General features: G+C 37.0%; 1 protein-coding gene across 3 annotated transcripts in view; it reads right to left on the reverse strand.

Annotated features, from left to right (window-relative positions):
• DUS2 (dihydrouridine synthase 2) overlaps window positions 1-18,889 on the reverse strand; it is a 54,529-nt gene that overhangs the window by 21,408 nt on the left and 14,232 nt on the right. For all 3 annotated transcript variants that reach the window (XM_073307574.2, XM_073307575.2, XM_073307577.2), the window contains 6 exons: window positions 18,635-18,680; window positions 12,905-12,996; window positions 11,426-11,469; window positions 10,297-10,361; window positions 3,909-3,952; window positions 648-713 (listed from right to left, as the gene is read on the reverse strand). In XM_073307574.2, coding sequence (XP_073163675.1) covers window positions 648-713; window positions 3,909-3,952; window positions 10,297-10,361; window positions 11,426-11,469; window positions 12,905-12,996; window positions 18,635-18,680 — 357 coding nt within the window. The remainder of the gene's footprint in view (window positions 1-647; window positions 714-3,908; window positions 3,953-10,296; window positions 10,362-11,425; window positions 11,470-12,904; window positions 12,997-18,634; window positions 18,681-18,889) is intronic.

Here is an 18,889-nt window from a genome sequence, read left to right on the forward strand (position 1 = left end):
ACAGCTGTCCTCTCAGCAGTGGAAAGATTGTGACGGATGTGATGTATGTTAAGGATATCCTTGTCAATTTTTTTCCGGAAGCAATCAATGTAATGAGTAAGAGTGTGGTGGTCCGCTGTGGGGTGTCCAGTCAGGTGATTTTTTTTTTTCTTATGACTGTCGGTGGGGATGTGGTAATTGTGGCATCTTCATTGTTGTGAAAAAATTCTTTAAGGCTGAGTCAGCAAAATTCTTCACCATGAATGGTCCCTTGAAATATGTGTTAACTACTTATGCTAAACAATCTGTTCCACTTTGTATTTACTGTGACACTGAGTACATTACCTAGACCTAAAGAGCAGCTCTGTGTAAGGTTGATAGCTTGTATCTCTCACCAACTGAAGTTGGTCCAATAAAAGATATTACTGCAACCATCTTACCTCTCTAAGAAATTCACTGTCAGTTACGTTGGGCTTATCTACCAGTGGAATTGTCCTATTGTGTCAATGTGTGGACACTCTTATTTCAGAATAAAAGTACATGTTTCTGTATCTCTTAATCCACTGGGGTAAAATCAGTTAAAATTTCATTGTAATGTCTATGGTATTCTAATCTGGTTCCAAGGGTTAACATTAACTGGAACAAAGCATTATAAAACAGATTCTTACCGAAGGCAAGATTCGGATTTTGCAGGTCACTGGTTTACAAATTCCTTTAACCAAGGTACTCAGAATCTAAACAAAGGAGGGGATAAATACTATTACAGAAGCAACATGAGTAAATCTTGCTCTATTGAACATATAAAGACATTTAAACACTTCTCAAAAGAAAAATATATAAAGGTCCCTATATGGAATGTTGCTTTTTACAATACATTTATTTAGTTAAAGTTTATATGCCAGTTGTGCACCCACCTTATAGTAATTTCATCTAGACCACATTTCCCTAGTTTGCTTTTGAGAATGTCATGTGGGACTGTGTCAAAAGCCTTACTAAAAACAAAATATATCACATTTACTACTTGAACTTATTCACTAGACCAGTAACCCTGCCAAAGAAGGAAATTAGGTTGGTTTGGCATGATTTGCTCTTGAAAAATCCATGCTGGCTATTCCTAATAATTGTATTATCCTCTAGATGCTTACAAATTCATTGTTTAATAATTTGTCCCAGTATCGTTCCAGGTATCACAGTTAGGCTGACTGGTCAATAATTCCTCGGGTCCTCTTTGTCCCTCTTTTAAAAGATAGGTACTGTGTTTGCCCTTCTTCAGTCTTCTGGAACTTCACTCATCCTCCATGAGTTCTCAAAAGTAAAAGCTAACAGTTCCGAGATTGCTTCAGCTAGTTCCTTAAGTACACTAGGATGAATTTCATCAAGCCCTGCTAACTTGAATACATCTAACTTACCTAAATATTCTTTATCCTGTTCTTCCCTTATTTTGGCTTGAGTTCCTTCTCCCTTTTTAATATTAGTATCTGGTCACCATTAATCCTTCTAGTGAAGACTGAAGCAAAAGAGGCATTAAAAACTTCAGCCTTCGTGATATCATCAATTATTAGCTCTCCTTCCCAGTAAACAGAAAACCTATGTTTTTGTTCGTCTCTCTTTTACTCCTAACGTATTTTAAAAAGTCTCATCTTATTGCCTTTTATGTCCCTTCCGAGGTGTAACACACTTTGTGCCTTAGCCTTTGATTTTTTCCACTACATGCTTGTGCTATTCTTTTGTACTTTTTGTAGGATTCCTTTCTAATTTTCAGGTCATTAAAGCACTACTTATGGAGCCATATTGGCCTTTACTGTTCTTCCTATCTATTGCATTGGGATAGTTTGCAGCTGTGCCTCTAATATCGTCTCCTTGAGAAACTGCCAGCTCTCCTGAACTCCTTTTTCCCTTTAATTTTCTTCTCACGGGACTTTACCCACCAGCTCCCTGGGTTTGTTCAAGTCTGCTTTTTTTGAAGTCCATTGTCCTTAGGTCAAACCTCCATAACAACAGGGTGGGAGCTATCTAGGCCAGCCTTTGGATCAAGGTCAAATATTGAGGAACAGATTTAATTCAAATACCTGGTAAGAAGTACTGATTGCATATACTGAGGATAACAGGTGCAAAGGTTATAATTTTAAATGGCAATGGCAAGCTGCTACTAAGTCATCCCTTCAGTCACCCAACATGAGAAAAATGTTTTTACACTACACATTAAAAGGTAACCTGTGTGTCTAAACTGAAGACACCCAATAGCAATAAAAGTAGAAGAACTTCTTGCAACACACTTTAGAAGCAATCAACCCATCTGCCTTTCAGTAAATAGACAACATTTTTATCAGCCTATGAAGATTGCTTCCATAAACTTGCATCTTCTCTGTCAAGAAGAGTGCTCTGACTCAGATAGAGACAAAATTATTGGCCATATAAGGACAACATATTTTTGGTTGTGTGAGATTAAACTCTTTAGACTGAGGTCTCATCTCCCTTACACACAAAAGTACTAATCACTAAATCCTGACAGTTTCATCTCCACATTCTCTCTATTACCACTGTTAAAACCTTTGGTGGATTCTCTGTAACTTGATGTCTTTAAATCATAACTTGAGGACTTCAGGTTATGGGTCTCTTACAGGAGTGCGTGGGGATGAGTTCTGTGGCCTGCAATGCGCAGGAGGTCAAACTAGATGATCATGATGGTCCCTTCTGGCCTTAAAGTCCATGAGTGTAAAACTTCATCTCATGCCTTACCTACTGCAACCTCTCCCACTCCGGTCTTTTCCACATTCCCCCAGTGGGTAGAGCACTGAACTGGAACTCAGATCTCTGTACTATTCCCAGCTCTGCCATGACACGTCACCGCTCTGTGCCTCGGTGTCCCACTTTGCAAAATGGGGATAAGGATACTGATCTCCTTCTTAAGGTGCTTTCAGATCAGTCCCCTTGCTCTGCTTCCTCTGACTGCTGGAAGAGAAAGGGATAGCCCCAGTGTACTTAATTCTCCTAACTCTTGCCTTGAATGGAGCCATACACTTGCTTGAGAAAGCTCCCTTCTACTCCACCGCCCGTTTCCTGTCTGTCACCCCACTCCTAACTAACTACTGGATAGAAGGGAACTACACTCTGACTTTCAGGAGGGATCCCAACAGCACCCTTTCTTCATACCAAATAATTTGCTCAGTGTGTACTCCTGTGATTTACATTCTAAACGTTTTGCCTGAGGCAGAGGAAAAGAGGAGTCCACTGCCCAGACCCTTACCTGACAAAAGCCACATGGAGAGCCGAACAAGGCCATTCAATGTCACTGCTCAAAAGGTAATTTGTAACTTTTTGTTGGCATGTGGAACTATAGTTTAAACACATCAGCTAAGGTTGATTGCTATCATATAGAAGCAATTTGTCTGACATTTAAGGAATGTTATATTTTCACTTGAATATACTCAGTTTTCCCACTACTCCTCATTGAGCCAAATCTTAAGGCTATATAAAAGAGTTCTTGCAGAGCTCTCCCAACGTGTAGGCCATTGAAAACTAAACATTGTAAAGCTACTCAGGGGCAGGGACTGTGTCATACTGTTGTAAAGTGTTTGCTGTGCTTTGTGCTAGAATTAAACTAAAAATAAAAGGTTGTCAATGACCAGAAAAACAGAAAATCCAACTACAGCACCAAAAGGTGCAAGTTTAAAAATTGAAAAGGAAGTCAGCAGCAATATTGTTGTTCCTGTGGCTATAAAGGAAACTAAACCAGCAGTATAATCTAAGTAGATTTCATTTGAACCTGCAAAACTTTAGACATTATTCCATCCCTTACTCTCCCATATCTGCTTTTCACACAATTCTCTCTCACTCCAATAAATCCAGCAGCTCAAGAATTACTCAATTATTGTACATAAGCACCATATTTTCCTAGGCACAATAAAACCAACAAACTGGATACTTACACACTCAATTTTGTCAGGATCAGACAGCAGCGCTGCTCCCATACCTCCCTGGGGAAACACATGGCAATAGAATAAATTACAGACTGGAAAACATTAAAAAAAATCAACACTTTCTTCATTTTGTAAGAAGCATCTTGCCCAACGGGAAACTACAGCAAAACTAAATCCTCCCATACAAGAAAAATGTTTTCATGTAAGCACGAATTGCTTTGTTTCTTCCTATTAGATGATAAATTTCATTCATATGTTCTCCCTAGCACCATTCAATTGATTGATGAGCCCTAAATGTCAATGGTCCCAATACAGTCTGCCATACTATGTACCTACACAAAAGGAAGTGGCAGCACAAAACAACTACTACTATTTTTAAAATATAACTTTCCACTCCTCTAATTTGGATGTTCTTCCTCGATCACCCTGTCTACATACACACAGACACCCAATCAGCTAGCTGTAAGTGTTAACATTAGATCAGTTTGGAAATTTTTGGATGGAATACTTTTCTGTCAGAAAAAGCAGATTCACTGAAATCAAAACCAGGAACACACTGATTGCGGCAAAACTTCCTCCAGAAACCAGGCAGGTTTCTGGTTGTTTTCCTGCTGTCTTGCCTGTCCACTGTGACAAGCTGTCAGGGAACATGCCAAAAAATTTCTTTTTGCATCTTCTGAAAATAATTTTCTTCAGTATTTCCCTCCTGCAAAATTTTTAATATTTTTGTCCTTTCATCCTGATTAGAAAGATATGCAAGTTTTTCAGAGAAACACTTTCTACCCAGTTCTTGTTAAGATACAGAAGAAAATATTAAGTAAAAGAAAACAACACTGATAATATTATAATGCCATTTTGTAACTCAATGATGCACCATGGCCCAAAATACTGTGCTGAGAAAATACCACCTTATTTCAAAAACTCAGCAGGAATGGGCGGAGGTGGGAGTGGGAGGATTGGGCAATAGAGACTGGTGATGAAAACAGAGACATAGAAAAGATTAGGACTGTTTAGTTTAGGGAGAAGATGAACAAAAGGAAGGCACACAAAATAGTGTATGGTATAGAGAGGTTCTGATCTACCCTCTCACAATACAAGAGCAAGGGAACAGTCAATGAAATTAAAATGCAACAAGTTTAAAAATAATAAAAGCAAGTATTTGTTTGGAGAATACATAATTTACTGGTGCACCTCATTGTCACAATCTATTGTCGAAGCCAAGAGTTTAGCAGAATTCAAACAAAAGGATTAGACATTTATAAAGATGAGACTATCCATAGTTACAATAGATAAAACACACTTTTAGAAGGGATATAAACTCTCATGCTTCAATGGATAAGCCAACAAGTGACCAAAAGGGGTTAAGAAGAAACTTTTCCTAGGAACTGGATACTCTATAGTTTTACACTGTAAGTTTTCTTGCACAGTCTTCTGAGTCATATGATATTCACCACGGTCAGACCCTAGATAAGGGACTAACTGGAGTGTTTAAGTTAAGATGCCTTATTTCAAAGCAACTTCTATGTTCTTATGTTCCTTAAGTCATCAGTGTCCACAGCTAACACAATTTTCGGCATGGGAAAAAACACTATTACCCATTAATATCCCCTGCAGAAGGTCACTATGTTTCTTTGGTTCATCTACTATAAAACAGACCTATTGCACAGCACAACTCTACCTTTCTTCCATCTCGCTAAGGTCATGCGGCCTAAAACAAACACCTTTCCTTTTCAAACAGTCTGACAAAAAGAAATGTTCCAGAAAACAGGAGTCCTTTCAGACATAAGTATCCTATTCCTGTTGCTTGAAAAATAGAAAAAAGAGCTCTGCCTGCACCGCAAAACAGAGTCTGTGCAATATCAATACACATTACAGGGACATGTTTGGCAATGTGAGCCTTGGCATTTTTATTATTCCCCACTTTACTGGCAATGTTTTCAAACCAGCTGGAATACTAGAAGGTCTGATTTCAAACAGCTTTCTAAGACTATTCACAGGTTAGCTATAATAAAATACCACAGAAACTGGTCTTAAGCTTTTAGATGAAAATAGTTAAGGGTTTTTTTAATATGGCTCTAGCTAAATGAACACTGATCAGCAGGTTAAGTCCAGATTTAACACTCACTTATCCCAACATTATAATAATCATATGGTAAAATACTCCACATTCTAATATAAACTATACAGAATGACAATGTTTAATTATTACCTGTGAAGCTGCTTTGTCTTTTCAGTCTCTGCAAGATGAAGCCTGAAAGCTACATCTCACAGGAGGTTTATTAACTATGCCAACAGCATTAAGGACAGCAGGATATAGTGTTTTAACACTGTAACCAGGCTCTCTCTCTCTCTCTCTGGAATGAAGTCATAAGTCATTTTGTGTGAGCTTCAGCTCTTTGCTATGACAATCGCTGCAACATTTCTGCATTTTCTTCTGCTTGTGTACCTGACATTAAAGTGGAGCAACATGGCCTGTTAAAAGCTCTATTTATACTTCAGCTGGTTTAGAAATGTCAAAAAGTTAAAAATTTAATTTAATGCAAATTAACCTTAGAAGATTTAGGATTATTTTAATGTTGCATGTGTAGGGGTAGTGTTTTGATTTGTTCATTCCCAACATATTTATTAAAACTAACCAGTTACATAAACTCAGGCTTACAAAACTGTCATTAAAGTTTACTTGCCTCGATCTAAATCTGAGCCACTCATCTTTACTATGCCAAGGAGGAAAATATTATACTCATCCATCAAGGAATTTATTTGCCTCAGGAAAGTGGGAAACTATGTTTTGTAAGGTTGATTTAACTAAAATTCTATTTAAAATGTAGTAGTCAATATTGCAGATCATAATTTACAGAATTCTTTTATATTCAGTGACATATATTCCTACATTTTAAAAAAGTTAAGTTTCCTGGGCATGCCACCACTAAAAATCAAGGAAATCACCAGTTAAGCAACATTAAATATCCATACTAGCCTCCCTTCAAGACCATGTCCTTTCAGTAAAATATAAGAGCAAACTTGCAAAATGCTTAAATTAAGAATATGCTTATGTATTTTGCTGGATCGGGGTCAAAATATCCAAAGCACACAAGATTTGTCTATGTTCATATAGTCTTTTGTGCTGGTTTCACTAAATTGGTTTAAAATCTCACCTTAAGTTGATGACACTGAAATTTTTTTATACCTACAGGAATTCAGACCCCACAACTCCACAACAACCTTCCCCTTCCAACATACAATCACCCAAAATCACATATCCATTACCTGAAAATGGTGCAAAACCTAAATAAGTCCCCAGCAAAATTAAAATATCTTGCTGATACTCTTCAAACGACACCTGTATATTTAAAGAACGATCTTACAATTACCATGGAATAGACCAATACAGATTATGTAATTAAAAGATTGCCAATAACACACGAACAAGGGAGCCAAATTAAGGTTGCACAAGCAACCTGAAGTTTGCAATTTCCTAACTTTTGAGTGGGCTAAATGGTCTCGTACCACAGGAAATTACAAACTTTAAAAATTCAGTTTTTAAAAAAGGAAAATTGAAAAAAAGCAAATTCCATCATGTGGAACCATGTCAGTCATCTCACAGAGATCATAAGCAGGGCTGGGACTTTTAGATTCACAGTACAGAGCTCTATTACTTGAGCTATTGGAGCAACTGGCACCTTAATAGTAGGTTGTTATATGTGGCTACCCACTAGAAGGGGAGGAGTTACGAACTTTTCCAGCGTGCTTCACAGCTATCTGCTAAACAAGAGAGTAATGTTGGCACTCTGGAATTCTGGGCTCAGTTCTGAAAGAGAGTATTTCGGAACTTATAGTCTCTCCAGCCCTGTTCATCCCCATTTCCCCTTCTACTCCAGTTTCACCCTGCATTTAAATAAGGCTGATTCCTTCTCCATCCTGCTTGGGCAACAGCAGGAAAGCATTCAGAACACAGTAGGGAGCATCTGTGCCTTCAGATCTGGGGACTGGGATCACAGCAGCCAGGAAGAGCGACTGCAGGCAAACTACTGCTCAGGCCCTGCAGACACAATGTTCAGAAAATTTTGTTGCCAGGTACTAACAAACCCCTACTAAACATGTGCAAATGGTGATTTTCGGAGGTTTATAACTTTGCCAATTTTGGGTGAATGATCATGGGGATCCCAAAGTGACCCCTGCCAAATTTTAAGTCTCTGTTCCAAGCATGGAACTAATGCTTCTCAACAAATTGGGTTGGTTTGGGGTGGTTTTTTTGGGTAGGCTGTTTTTTTTTTAATATTAGCAAAACACTTCCTCCTAACTTTGTTCTTGGAAATAGCTGAATCTTTTTCGATAGAACTTTCCAAAAATATTCTGGTTGAGGCAGATGACCAGCATAGAACATTTCAACCTTAAATTTCCAACTGAAAACAGTCTTACAATTAGAAAGCATTAGAAAACCATGACTATAGGCATTATTACCAGCCGTCTGTGTAACCAATCAATCTTAAAACATTCTCTCTGATTACAACATATTCATTTAATTCAACAATTGAAGATGATGGTAAATTTCTTATTATAGTTTCAAAATGAAAACCACTATCGTGTACAAAAAATATTTTATCTATTCTTCTCTTGTAAAGAGACGTACCAATTTTGTTCTGAAATACGTTAACATGTGTATCCTAAAAATTATGATTATCCCCATTTATTTGCAATTTTATAGCAGAAAGAATACTGTTCACAATTCAGCTACAAACTGCTCAAAGGTATCAAAATCTGATTTTCAGACCCAAAATATATAATCTATATTTAAACTTTTTTGTTACTTCTGTCCTTGATATAATTCCACAGGATAAACATTACCCTGTTATAAATAACCATAAATAGATTAGCATATGAAAATGTCATATGGACAATAGGAACTGATCAAGAATTATATTTTAATGAAATTGATCATTCTATTCAAATGTTGTGGTTTTACTGTCTTTAAAATATCATTGATTTCCAGTTAACTGGTTATTTAGCAATCATTTTATTGTTAAAGATTATTTGTGTGATTTAACTAATCAGCATCATTTGGTACTAATGAATATTTGGTATTTATTTAATATTAATGAGCTGTAAATATAAACATGAAATTTTCCTCCTCAATAAAATAGATTTTTGGTTCTGAGAAAGACAGTATTAATTCTCTTTGCTATCTCTTTATTTAATAAAATAATTTTTATATGAAGCATTTTGAGGTGTTCCTTTTTCATGTTAAGAGTGGAATAAATATTAGTTTTTTCTTTTATAACTGACAGTGATAACAGCAATTAAAATACCAATCAATGTTAATGCTAATTCTGATATCTAGTTAAAGGATGCTGCAAGTCAGACTCTTTTGCATCACCCTGCTACAATAGAACTGATCCAAAATCCCAATATATTTCACTTAAAGGAAGTTGAAATACCAAACTAAATTTCTTTAGCCAACAACGATAACCAGAAGGCTAAGATTTTGGGTTTTGTAACCCTCCAATAGAGAACTGAGATGCACTGAAATCAGGGGTCACTTAACACCTCTGTCCCCTATCCCCAGAAGCATTATATCTACTTGGAGCAAAGCTTCCCTGCTTTTCTGTTCATACAACAAGCTAATTATTCCTGTCAATAGGTTGGCCTGATGAACAGCCACCACGTGCAGCTTTCTGAAGCCACGGCATCCCTAAAGATGAAATATTGTTTAAGCTGAAAAGAACCTTCCAATTATGATGCCATGCTGGAGAGCATTCTGGCAGCCTTTCATTCAGCCTAAGTGAGGGAGCAACGAAATTCCCTTTTGTTTAGTGATAATAGAAACAGGGGGATTGATTGAATTGCAGTGGAGGAGGGTAGGGGCACCATAGCAGGTAAGCCAGCAGACAGCGAGAGAAGCACTTTTAACATGGCCCTAGGAGAAAGCCGAGAGAGAAATTCTTTTTGAGCAGAATACTGGTTGGAAAGAGACTTGAAATTCTGTTCAAGGAAACTGCCTCCTCTTTGTTCCTACTGTGTTCAGGGAAAGATGACTGCATGTACATTTTTTGTAAAAAAGCAGGATTGCACCTAAGAAATACCTGAATTTCATTCTCCTGCTAATTTAAAATAGCCTGCAAGGCCCCAAATTTTGACAACAGATCAGGGAAAAGGGAGCAACAATAAAATGGCTGGCCTGATGATTCTAATGGTCTGGACAAATACAGTTGCCCTTATTTCTGAATGTTAAGAGATCACAGTTGCAGCCAAGAATAGAATGACTCATTGCAACTATAAATAATTGAACATTCAGAACAGAGAAAATCAAATAACTTGCCAGAACCAGAAAAGCAGAACATGTGTTGCATCCTGTGCCTGTAAGCAGGAAAAGAGAATATTTAAAGGGATTAAAATCAACCTGCCTTCGTAGAATATTCTTTTGGACAGCCCATGTTGATATCAATCCCAGCTACATCATTCTCTCTGAAAAGAAAAGAACAAAAAATCCCCACAAATATTTCAGACTAGAAAAGGAAAAAAGCATCTTGCCAGAGAGCCTGCTTAAGTGAGTTTTCCATCCCCAAGAGGTTTAAATGAGAATTTGAAGTTTGGAGATTTTTTCCAAACCTCTGAATCTTTTCTTTTATCTCCTCACTAGTTTAAATTTTGTGTATATTTATACAGTGGTCTCCAAAACCACTTCAATACGTATATAAGAATTTCATTTGCCCTTATGGAAGAATTCAAAGACTCTTACTGACTCTTAGGGAACAAACATAGTTAGGATGTTCTCCCTACAAATTCATACCCTGCAAAATATTGTTTTATATCATTTTTAAAAAATAAATAAGAAAAATTTCTCATGATTTCTCAGGTGATTTTATGTGGGTTTAAAAGTTATATTCCTCACCACTGAAGCAAAACTTCTACTGTTTTTCTTCTGTTTAACACACATCCAGTTGAGAGCTTTAAAATCACAAATAACACAAGAAATTGGTCAATAGGGCTTTATCAGCAGGTGTGCAGCATCACAAAAAAAAACACGCTGAGGACAGAGACCTGGCATGCCTATTACAAAGTTGCACAGCAGTCACTAGCATGAAAAGTAATTGCTTGAGCAGCTACTGCCTTGAAAAAAAATCATTACTGCTAATGGGAGCAGGAGTACAGCCTGTTCATGCTGTTCCCCCACTGATCTTTCTAGATGGCGAAATCTGCTGCAACTTGCTGAGCAGTTGCTTCAACGCTTAGTCGAACTTTTGTTTACCCTAGTAGCTCTGCTAATCACACAGGACTCTCATACCTTACTTCTGACCTCTAAAAATATTAATTTCCCCTTGAAGACTTATAACTAACTAACTAACTACCTACCTACCACTACTACTACTAATACAAATAAAAAAAATACATCAAACTGCATCAATGCCTGGTTTCAAATGATAGCTGCATTTGGATAAAACTGAAAACTAGTCTTTACAAATTAAATTACACCCCAGCAAGCCACAGGGAAAGAAATTATTTTCAGGTAAGATTCTATGAGAACTTACACAAGCTTGGCTACAGCCAAGGCTCTCTCAGCATCTGCTGATCCCTGTGGGGCAAAAAGGATAAAATTAATATTTGTTCACTTGATTCTGTTTTATAATAAATGCTTTTGTGTAGATCGGGGTGGCCAACCTGAGCCTGAAATGGAGCCAGAATTTACCAATGTACTTTGCCAAAGAGTCACAGTAATAAGTCAGCAGCCCCCCATCAGCTCCCCAATCCCGCTCCCAGTGCCTCCCACCCACCGGCAGCCTCGCCGATCAGCACCTCTCCCTCCCTCCCCGCAACTCCTGATCAGCTGTTTCGTGGTGTGCATGAGGCTCTGGGGAGGAGGGGGAGGAGCGAGGGCACTCAAGGCTCAGGGCAGGGGGCAGGAAGGGGTGGAGTGGGGGCAGGGCCTGTGGCAGAGCCAGGGGTTGAGCAGTGAGCACCCCCTGGCACATTGGAAAGTTGGCATCTGTAGCTCCAGCCCCGGAGTCGGTGCCTACACAAGAAGCCACATATTAACTTCTGAAGAGCCGCATGTGGCTCCGGACCCACAGGTTGGCCACCCCTCGTGTAGATATACATATTTTATACACTTTTTAGAGTGGGTATATGTATAATATGACAGAGATCCACTACTCAGTAGCAAAATTAGTCAGTTAAAGACAAATCTGAAGCCAGCATAGTGTGTGAAGTTAAGAATGTACTTAAATCTTTGCAGGATCAGGGCCACACGTTGTCCTGCATTTTAAAAGTCAAAACTGAATTTGTTTTAATCTAATAAAAACATTATATTCACAATAAATATTGTCCCTTTTTTCTTCTAAATGTGCAAATCTTAGCTGAACCACCATGACACAGATATGCCTAAACTGAGACCTGTGTAACTGTAGCTCTGTAATCCTTGCCCACCAAATGTTGCTTGGGTTGTCTAAAACTTGTATTATCTGGGGCGGGAACAATGTTCTTCTTTCTTCTGTGACTTGTATGGCATTGTGAAATGTTAAACATCACTGTTATTTACAGGATTGACACATGCAAATGAACCAGTTAACTGAATGAATGAACAACAAAAAATGTTGATAAAAAAAATGTTAAATGTTATTAAAACTACAAAACACAAATGATGTCTAGCTATGAGTTCTATTTAATGAAATTACAAATGATGGTAAGATCACATTTCACTGTATTTTAGTTTTGGTACCAGTATGTTTGAACACATAGCTAAGATGACATGGTGTAGAAATAAGCTACATCTGTGGCCCACAATATACACATTGGTCACCTATTCTGTGTATGCTTGTATACAATTAGTTTAGAAATCTTGCAATGCACTCAGTGTGAAATTAGAGTCCAGAAAGATTAACACCGGTTGAGAAATCTGGGAGCTGCTTAACATCTGACACAGAGCTACATTTAGCTATATCTAAACAGTACAGTGCCAATAAAATTAATCTACTTTGATATCAGAAATGTAACTGTTCTTGGTGTCTTACCATTTGAAAGACAACACAATCTCTCTCTCTCACACAGGTTCTGAAAACAACTCTTTCGTTCGGAGCTACAAAGTCCACTGTTTCAAGCACCTCTACATGAAATAGGATAGAGAGACAAAAAATGGGAGAAAATAATATAGCTAAATATAATCACAAAATAAGCCAGCCGAAGCAATTAAAAATATACAATGTGCATATAAAATGAAATTCTACCAAATAAAACTGTACACCTCACTGTCAGAATCAAAGTTTATCAAGAAACAATGCAGAGTTGAGTCATATATGCAAAATCAGCTAGACTGAAAAGTTCATTAGGTTGTCATACAATGGACAATTAAGCATTACAACCAATGCTTCATCCCTCACACAGATATTTGTGAAAAACAGTGGTTTTAGAATCAGGGCATGAAATGCAAGACTTACTGCTGAATGTCCTAGTTCACGAGTCTAAACTATTAACTTGATGTTATTGAAATTTTAACAAAACTTGTTTATGAAAGCAGACATAGAAATAAATGAGTTATTTCCCTGAATGGCTAGAGCAGTTCTTCTGCTCTGTCTGTTAGTAACGCACTTTGGCTAGCTTTTCTAAAGACAATTTTATGTTGAAATATGTATTTTTTAAAATTCCTTGGTCAATGCTACTAATATAACTGTACGCTTCTGCAATGCACCTTAAGCCAACCAGGGGGCTGAAACTGATGCAGAACCAGAGGCAGCCTATTTGGCAGGCTGTGCTTACCAACAGGAACTGACATGGACTTTTATCTTCTGCACTGGCTAGTTTCCTAGTCCAGCTTAAGGTACTGATTTGGTTTTTAAAAGCCCTAAATGTCTTACAATCTGACTACTTGAGGGACTGTCCATGTCTCTCTCTCATGCCGTACTGATCCACCCACAATCAGCGCAAGAACCTGAACTGGATCTCTCTTGATTTAGAGGAGAAGCTGATGGTAGAGCCTTCATTATGAGGCGGCCTCAGCTTTAAAATCTAGCCTATGTTCTGGAAAAAATAAAACAAAAAATAGGTCTGTTGATTTTCAGGCCATGCCAAGGCATTTGGAGAGAGAGAGGCTTAAGGATTAAAGCCTGTGTAAAGATGTGTAGTTCCTGGGGTAAGCAACAGTCACTAGTTTTATTATTTGCCTTTGTGAGCTATGTCAAAGACACTTGGAACGTTAACATTTAGGTTAATAGGTTTATAGGTTTAATTTCTTTCAATTTCTAATAAGAGCGAGAAGTAGTTTAAAATGTGAACCTTTAATATTCATTAATTTCTCTCACCTTGCACAATGCATGTGAACTAGTCACTTTCACTCTCCAGTTCTCAATCACCAGACATAACGCTGCAGTGTTGCTTATGGACACCCCAGGAGAATGCTGGACTCCAGACATCTCCTACCGTTACCCTATACTAGAATTAAAACGACTTGAATCCAATTGAAAAAAATTCAATTTTTTTAAATCTTGTTTTTAGAAAACATTCTGAGCCCAAGCTAACCTGATGGCATCTCAAATTTGTGTAATTTACTGAAAGCATACATAGCATTCTTCCTCTCCCCAAAACACTGCCAGGTCCTCTGGGAAGGACCGCAGCTGTGATCACTACTGCAAAATCCATGTGCTAAATCCAAAAGGATTACGGCAGTATTCTAAAACATTTGTGAAGAGAGGTATGGTACAGCAAAACAGTGACTTGTATTAGCCTACAGAAATTACCAGATTCTAAAATTTTCTTGATAAAAGGTCTTAATGAGAATTGCACATGCGTTATGAAGCCTTGAATTTAATACAGTGAATTCATTTGAGTATAAAACAATTGAATTTAACTCCATGATCAAGACGAAAACAGACAAGCCACTGAGAAGCTGTAAGTAACATTGATTCAATGGTTTATTTTTCTACTCGTTCAGACTGAATATTTTTATAGATTATTATATATCAAAATACAGTAACTAATTTTACCTTTTCAAAACTGCTGATATTCCTATATTAAAGTGGGCTGGATCAAATACCTCAAACGTCCCCTTTTCTACTCCCATCATGGGGCCAAATTAAACCATGGTTTAAGTAGGAGCAGTTCCATTTTGGTTTCAATGGGAGTAGCACCCACTTATGCCAAGGCTCAATTTGGCCTATGTTCATTAATCTAGGTGAGCGGTTCTAAAAACGTGGCCACAAGCAAATGTCTCTCCTCATCCAGTTTTCCTTAACCACTTGAAAGCAGTCCTCAGGTGCCAAATGCACCCATAAAACACTATACTGGTTCTCATGGAAAATGGCACACAGGATTCTGAGGTGTAACTGAGGACTGGCTGCAAGTAGTAAATATGGGATCACAGAACAGAAAAAGTGATTCAGTGTGGGTTAGCAGAAGGATAAAAGGTTGAAAAACCATAACTCCAAGTGTTCAAAGTGAAAGCTGTGACTGCATAAATGGTGGAATCTCAAGTAGGAGTAGAGGTTATTTTACCTCAGTGTTAGGCACTGGTGTGACCGCTGCTGGAATACTGTGTCCAGTTCTGGTGTTCACAATTCAACAAGGATGTGGATAAATGAAAGAGGGTTTAGAGAGGAGCCACGAGAATGATTAAGGGATTACAAAACATGCTTTATAGTGAGACTAAAGGAGCTCAATCTAGAGTTTAAAAGAGAGACTATTAAGGGGTCACTTGGTTGAAGTTTATACAAGAGGAACAAACATTTAATAATGTGCTCTTCAATCTAGCAGAGAAAGGTATAACACGACCCAATGGTTGGAAGCTGAAGCCTGACAAATTCAAAATTGTAAAAAAGGCAGAAATTTTTTTTAACAGTGGGAGCAGTTAACTATTGGAACAATTTAACCAGGGGTTGCAGTGGATTCTCCATCACTGACAATTTGAAAATCAAGATTGGATATTTTTCTAAAAGATACGCCCTAGGAATTATTTTGGGGAAGTTCTACGGCCTGTGTTATATAGGAGATTAAACTAGAGAATCACAATAGCCTTTTCTGGCTTTAATTCCATTAATCTGTAAGTTTGATGGGGGAAAAAAATACAATTTTCTAGCCAATAACTCTCTAATATAAAAATTAGCAAACTGACTCCAAGGTTGAGTTGGAACATTAAAGAATTTTATTATGCAGCAGCAGTTTTCATGTGATTAGCTGACAGATGCCACCTAGAACGTCCTAATGAAAAATAATTATAAATACAGATGAAATAGATTGACATCTGGTGTCAGCAACTAAGGAAAACAAATGTGGTCTTTTAGCAAAAATAAGAATAATATTAGACAAAGTATACTAATACACCACACCATATACAAATTCCTTAGAAGTCATAATTGCCAATTTCACCTGACACCTTTAGGATGAAAGTGCCAGTCCCCCTTTATCTCTTAAGATCCTCTCTGAAGGGCAGAAGAGGTGTATAGAGCATTGTGGGGATCATTCACACTGGGATGAATCTTATTTCTTGAAAGCATATACCTGTAGACTCAAATTTTATCTGCTTTCAGAAGGGTCAGTTAAGCCCTTCTCATTCAAACTGTTAACATAAACTGGGTCATCTTGTAATGATTTACACAGCAAAATTCATTAGAGCCAACAGGACTATATTAACTATATAAATCTACACAGAATGTGTTCCATCCAGTCCATTAATATGTATGCTCTGCCTTGTTTCTAGTCCAGTTCTTCACCCCTTTCATGCAGTCACCACTCATTATTTGAAATGTATGTTGCAGTAGCACCTTAAGGGCAACCAAGTTAGGACCCTATTGCATTAGGCACTGTACAAAAGTGGAAGCCACTATTTTAGTTGACTATTCTGAAACGTAAAAATTGACGTACACCTTTGTCACCCCATTGTCATTTTCAAACAATTCAGGTGTATCTTATCTTTTCTTTTCAACTAACTTACTAAAACAAACATTTATGAAACAAAACAAATCAAGACCCAGCTTGCTACATGTTTACATGATAGTCAAAAATTTCACCATGTGCTTTTCTGGGTTGTACAGCACCATTACTGTGATATTCACCATTATGTACCTTAAAACAGTATAGAAATTGTAGGTTTTCAGCTTATGAATGGGGAGAGGGGCAAGCCAAATAGCCAAGGCAAGAGCTCAAAAAACTGACCTACACTGAGAATAGCTCTATGTTAAAGACTATTATCCTTGAGTGTCCCTCTGAGCTATCACATTAAAGAAGAGACTGCTTGGTATAGTTATTTGTGAATGTTAGGGGGCTTGATTCTTTCTTTTATACCTCTATAACTAGCTAAATAATAAACATATACCTAAATTCTTAAAGTATAGGCCTTTACAGGCAGGCCTGCATATCTATATCCTAACAGCGAACATGAATGTTTGTGTGTTCCAAGGTCTGTTCTAATAATTGCCTCTAGGTTTTCTCATAAAAAACAACAACCCAAAACCCATTGTATTTCAGATTTAATACTTAAATCCTTAATCAGAAGACTACCTATATATGTGATGTAGGTCACTGGAGTTCTCCCAATTTAAAGTTATTAAGGAGGAAGTTTATTCAGCACCAATGAGTTTGAATACATAGAGATAAAACACAGTGTACATTTAATGGAAATAAGTGCATTGAGTGCACTTAAAACCACCTCAGTTTAAATGGTAAAAGGGCACAAAATTGTAAATGCGTTAATTTGAATCTATAATTCAACATAAATGCTCCCAATGTTTCCTCAATAGAGCTGGTCAAAAGCAGAAGTACACTTAAAAGGACTTCAATATTTTCTACAAGAGTTTGTAAGTCATTTTAATTTTGCAGGTTTTGAAATGGAACAATATTTTCTTTGAAAATTTTCAGTTTCAAACATTGCTCTCTTAGTTTAATTTTTCCTTTAACCCCCATTTCACAACCCCACTGTAATTTTCTTCCTTTTTCCTCTCCCCCCTACCCTTTTCCTTTTTTTCCCCCCACCCTTTTTTCCATTTTGCCAATAAAAGGGGAAGGGGAAAAAGGAGAGAATAGGGGGTAACTTTAAAAAATACATTAAAAAAGACTAGTTATTTTTCCAGTTCAGTTGAAAACCAGAAAACTTGGGAAAAAATCCCACATTTTTGGTGCTAATTTTCCATTACAAAAAGGAGATTTTTTTATTAAAACATTTTGCATTCAAAAAATCGACCAGCCCTCGTCTTCAAATTCTATCTGTAAACATTACTAAAAATGCTTTCAGTCCTGTTAGCTGCATACATCCATTGCAAAGCAAGCTGGAATCTATTCTATATTATGTGACACCAACCAAACTATCAACTAAATTTCAGTTATGGAAACTTTATTACTGTTATAACAGAAAGAACTAAAACCTGACCAAAAAAAAAAAAAATCCTCTGTAAGCTGAGCAAACTGACCCAGTTGTTGGAGAACATATAAACTCATTTCATTCTTTAAGCAAGAAGTCATTTTAGAAGATTTCACCAATTATGTGCAAGTTGCTAAAAACAAATTAGATCTTAACCTTTTAGTTTTAATAATGTAAGTAATTATGAATAACAGTAATGAAATTATTTTTTTTCCATTTTATTTTTAACCCAAATGTGTCCCTCTAACTCTTTATTCAATGGAATGGGAATATTAACACCTCTTGTAGCTACTGCTTAAGTGTCTCTAGCTACCAAATCAACAAAGTAAACGAGCATTTCTCAGCATTTACTGAAGAAAAATGGTACTTGAAAGTTTTTATCAAAATATATTGTACTTGCCATTTACAACTCTTTTGCACTGCACCATCTTTATGTCAATCAGCTCCTTAGAATAAAGATCAGAAATATATGCAAGTGAATTAAAAAAACAAAATAAAAATACACTAGCATGTTTATCAATGTAAAATTGGTTAATTTGCCTCTTATGACAGATATTATAGTTCAGCTCTAGAGAAACAGCACAAGAGGACATGAATGAAAATTAAAGAAACACTGTAAAATACAATAGTTTATGACCACAATTAGATTTCATAA

This window comes from Lepidochelys kempii, chromosome 12 (assembly GCF_965140285.1).
Source record: "Lepidochelys kempii isolate rLepKem1 chromosome 12, rLepKem1.hap1, whole genome shotgun sequence".
In the NCBI taxonomy this organism is placed as follows: domain Eukaryota; kingdom Metazoa; phylum Chordata; order Testudines; family Cheloniidae; genus Lepidochelys; species Lepidochelys kempii.